This window comes from Heliangelus exortis, chromosome 2, assembly GCF_036169615.1.
Source record: "Heliangelus exortis chromosome 2, bHelExo1.hap1, whole genome shotgun sequence".
Lineage (NCBI taxonomy): Eukaryota > Metazoa > Chordata > Aves > Apodiformes > Trochilidae > Heliangelus > Heliangelus exortis.
Window position 1 is genome coordinate 18,565,315 of NC_092423.1, and position 2,783 is coordinate 18,568,097.

The window sequence follows — 2,783 nt, forward strand, 5'->3', positions numbered from 1 at the left end:
GAGCTGCGGCTACCAGAGCGACTTTACCACCAGTTGCACGATGCCTTTGCTACTCCCCACTTCCCGAGGGTGAGGGATGCGAGGGCAGTTTCCCAGGAGTGGCGGAAGCGCGGCCCAAGGAAGGCTGGGGGCAGCCAGCAGAACCCCAGAGCAGGGCCATGCGCCCGCAGGGACTAACCTCTCCCGACCCCCACCCTGGACCCCATTTCCCGGCACTTTTGGGAAGCGCTTTGTCCGGCTCTGAGTAGCGCGCCCATCCCCGTGGCGGCGGGGACGGGAAGATAAGACAGCGGAACGGGGCGAATAACCTCGCAACTTTGGTGTTTCGGAACTAGGGTCTTTCAGCTGGAAATCGCTACCAGAGCAAAGGCACTGAAAGGAGGGGACCTCCTGGAGATAGACAAAGACATCAGTTGGAGGCACTTCAGGAGAGGACGTCAAAAGGGGTGGAGAGAAGGGGAAAGTGTCACTCTGCCCGCCTTCGTCCCTTCCGTCTGTATAAGAGCAGCCTGAGCCGGTGATGGGGCAGAGCGGAGCCTGCCCTGGGCGGAGGGTGCCGGCTTGGGGGTGCTGCAGCCCCTCAGGGCCCCAGGGCTCACTCCATCTGCCCCGGTACCGTGCCGGGAGTTCACTCCAGGGCTTCCGCGGGATGCGCCAGGGCTCTCGGCAGCCGCTTCCCACAAGTACACTGCTCCACAAGGTACAACCCAAGTTTATTATTAACAAACACAGGAAGAGTCCACGTGCGGCAATAAATTATTTTCACAGGTTCTGGCATTATTTTTTTTCCCAAAACAAAGGTGCTGGTGGGACAAACCTATTGCATATCTTTAAAAAATCAGGATAAATTATATAAATTATATATTCAAACAGACGATTCTAGCTCATTATCACTACTCCGTAATAAATACATAAATAAAGTTGATTGCCCTTAGAGTCTGAATCTTAAATTACATTTACAATATAAGTCTCTACATACAGCATGTACAGGGAGGGGCAGGGGCCACCCGCGCGGTGCCTCACGCCACAAATTCGAAGGGGGGCTCGTTCTCGATGTCGTTGAGACAGGGTTTGTTGTTCACCTTCCGCGGGTCCTCGGGGGTCCACACTTTGGCTGTCCGGATGATGTTTTGTTCCTTGAGTTGCTTTTCATCAGTCCACGATAGAGAGTGACCCGCCAGAGGAGGGAGTCCGTAATCGGGGTCGCTCGGGGAGGGAGATCCTGAGGAATAGAGGGAGAGAGGCAGAGTTATTGCAGGGGCCAGCTTTCCTGCGGAGCCGGGACGGGCCGTACCGGGAGCAGACCGCCACTTACTTGTGCCGCGGTGGCAGATTATGATTTTCTTGGGCTGGCTGGGGCTCTCGCTGCTGGCGCTGCGCAGCGGCAGGTCGGACTGCACCAGCTCGCTAAGGAAGTTTATGTAGCCGATGGCCAGGCGGAGGGTGTCCACCTTGGAGAGCCGCTTCTCGTAGGGCAGGGTGGGGATGTGCGAGCGCAGCCCCTCGAAGGCGTCGTTGATGGACTGCATCCTCCGCCGCTCCCGCACGTTGGCGGCTTGCCGGAGCTGCTGCAGCTCCGCCTCGGAGCGGACCCGTCGCCGCCGCTTGGCTGAGCCCAGCGCCTGAAGCCGCCCCCCGGGGGACAGCAGCGCCGCTCCCGCCGCTCCGCAGCACTCGTAGGTGAAGCCGGGTGAGGCGGGCGACGGCGGGAAAGCGGCGGCAGGCGCCGGGCAGCGGTAGCCGCCCTCGAGGTCGCCGCCGTCGCGGTAGTACTCCTGCAGCTGCCGGCTGAGGAAGTCCACGTCGGGCTCCAGCAGCCCGTCGGCGCCCAGCGCGTCCCGCGAGGGCGGCTCGGGGAAGAAGTCCTCCTCGTCGAAGTAGGGGGGCGAGGAGAAGGAGTCCAGCCCTCCGGGAAAGTGCTCTAGCAGCACGGTCTCCATGCTGCTGCCGACCCCGGCGGGGCCGGGACAGGGCGGGACGGGGGGAGGGGGGAGCAGCCCCGCCGGGACGCGCCTGCAGCCGCTCCCGCCGGCCTGCTCGCCGAGCCTCCCCGGTGGCAGCGGGGCCCCCGCCCCTGCCCTGCCCCTGCCCCTGCCCGCCCCTGGGTGGCCGGGCGGCCGGGCCGCTGCCGCCGCTCTCCGGGAGGAGGCCGGAGCCGGCTGGCACGGCGGGCCGGCACGCGAGGGGTCTTATAACGACATCCCCGGGCGCGTGCCGCTGACCGCTGCCGCCAGCCAATCAGCGCGAGCCGGGGGGGGCAGGCGAGCCCCCCCCCCCCCCCCTCTTGCCCGTCGGGGGGACACGGCGGAGATCCCGCTGGCAAGGGGCGGTGCCGCGGCGGGGACCGAGCCCCCCCTCGTGGGAGGTGGGCTCCGACGGTATCTCCTGCCCGGCCCCGCCGCCCAGGGATGGGACTGTAGCCCGCGGAGCGGCTCGCACCGGCCCTCTCCGCACCTCGGGCGAGCAGCCCCGGCCCGCACCGGGGCCTCCTTCCACGGGCGGCTGAGCGAAAAGCGCGCAGTAGCGGCGACCGGGCAGCTGGAAGGGACACCTCCGCGCATCTTCCCCCCGGAACTTTCCTCGGTCCCCCAGGCCGAGGATCGGGCGCAGTGTGGGTCAAAGGCGAGAGGCTCCTCGCGGCGTTTGACATTATGGCAGCTCTATCTAACATCAAAATAAAACACGCCAGGTCCTTGCGCCCCGTCGCATCGGTCCCTATTGCGATTTTCTTTTTCCCACTCCCATTGCTGTCTCAGGACGAGCTCGTTTGGCGGAGGCTCTGT

At 64.6% G+C, this 2,783-nt stretch overlaps 1 protein-coding gene across 1 annotated transcript; it reads right to left on the bottom strand.

The window, feature by feature from the left end:
* Positions 1–696: 696 nt before the first annotated feature.
* Positions 697–2,227, bottom strand: PTF1A (pancreas associated transcription factor 1a). The gene is made up of 2 exons (XM_071735047.1): positions 1,316–2,227; positions 697–1,222 (listed from the first exon to the last, which is right to left on the bottom strand). The coding sequence occupies exons 1-2, from the start codon at positions 1,938–1,940 to the stop codon at positions 1,020–1,022; spliced, it is 828 nt and encodes a 275-aa protein (XP_071591148.1). The 5' UTR covers positions 1,941–2,227; the 3' UTR covers positions 697–1,019.
* Between the last annotated feature and the right edge of the window lie 556 nt (positions 2,228–2,783).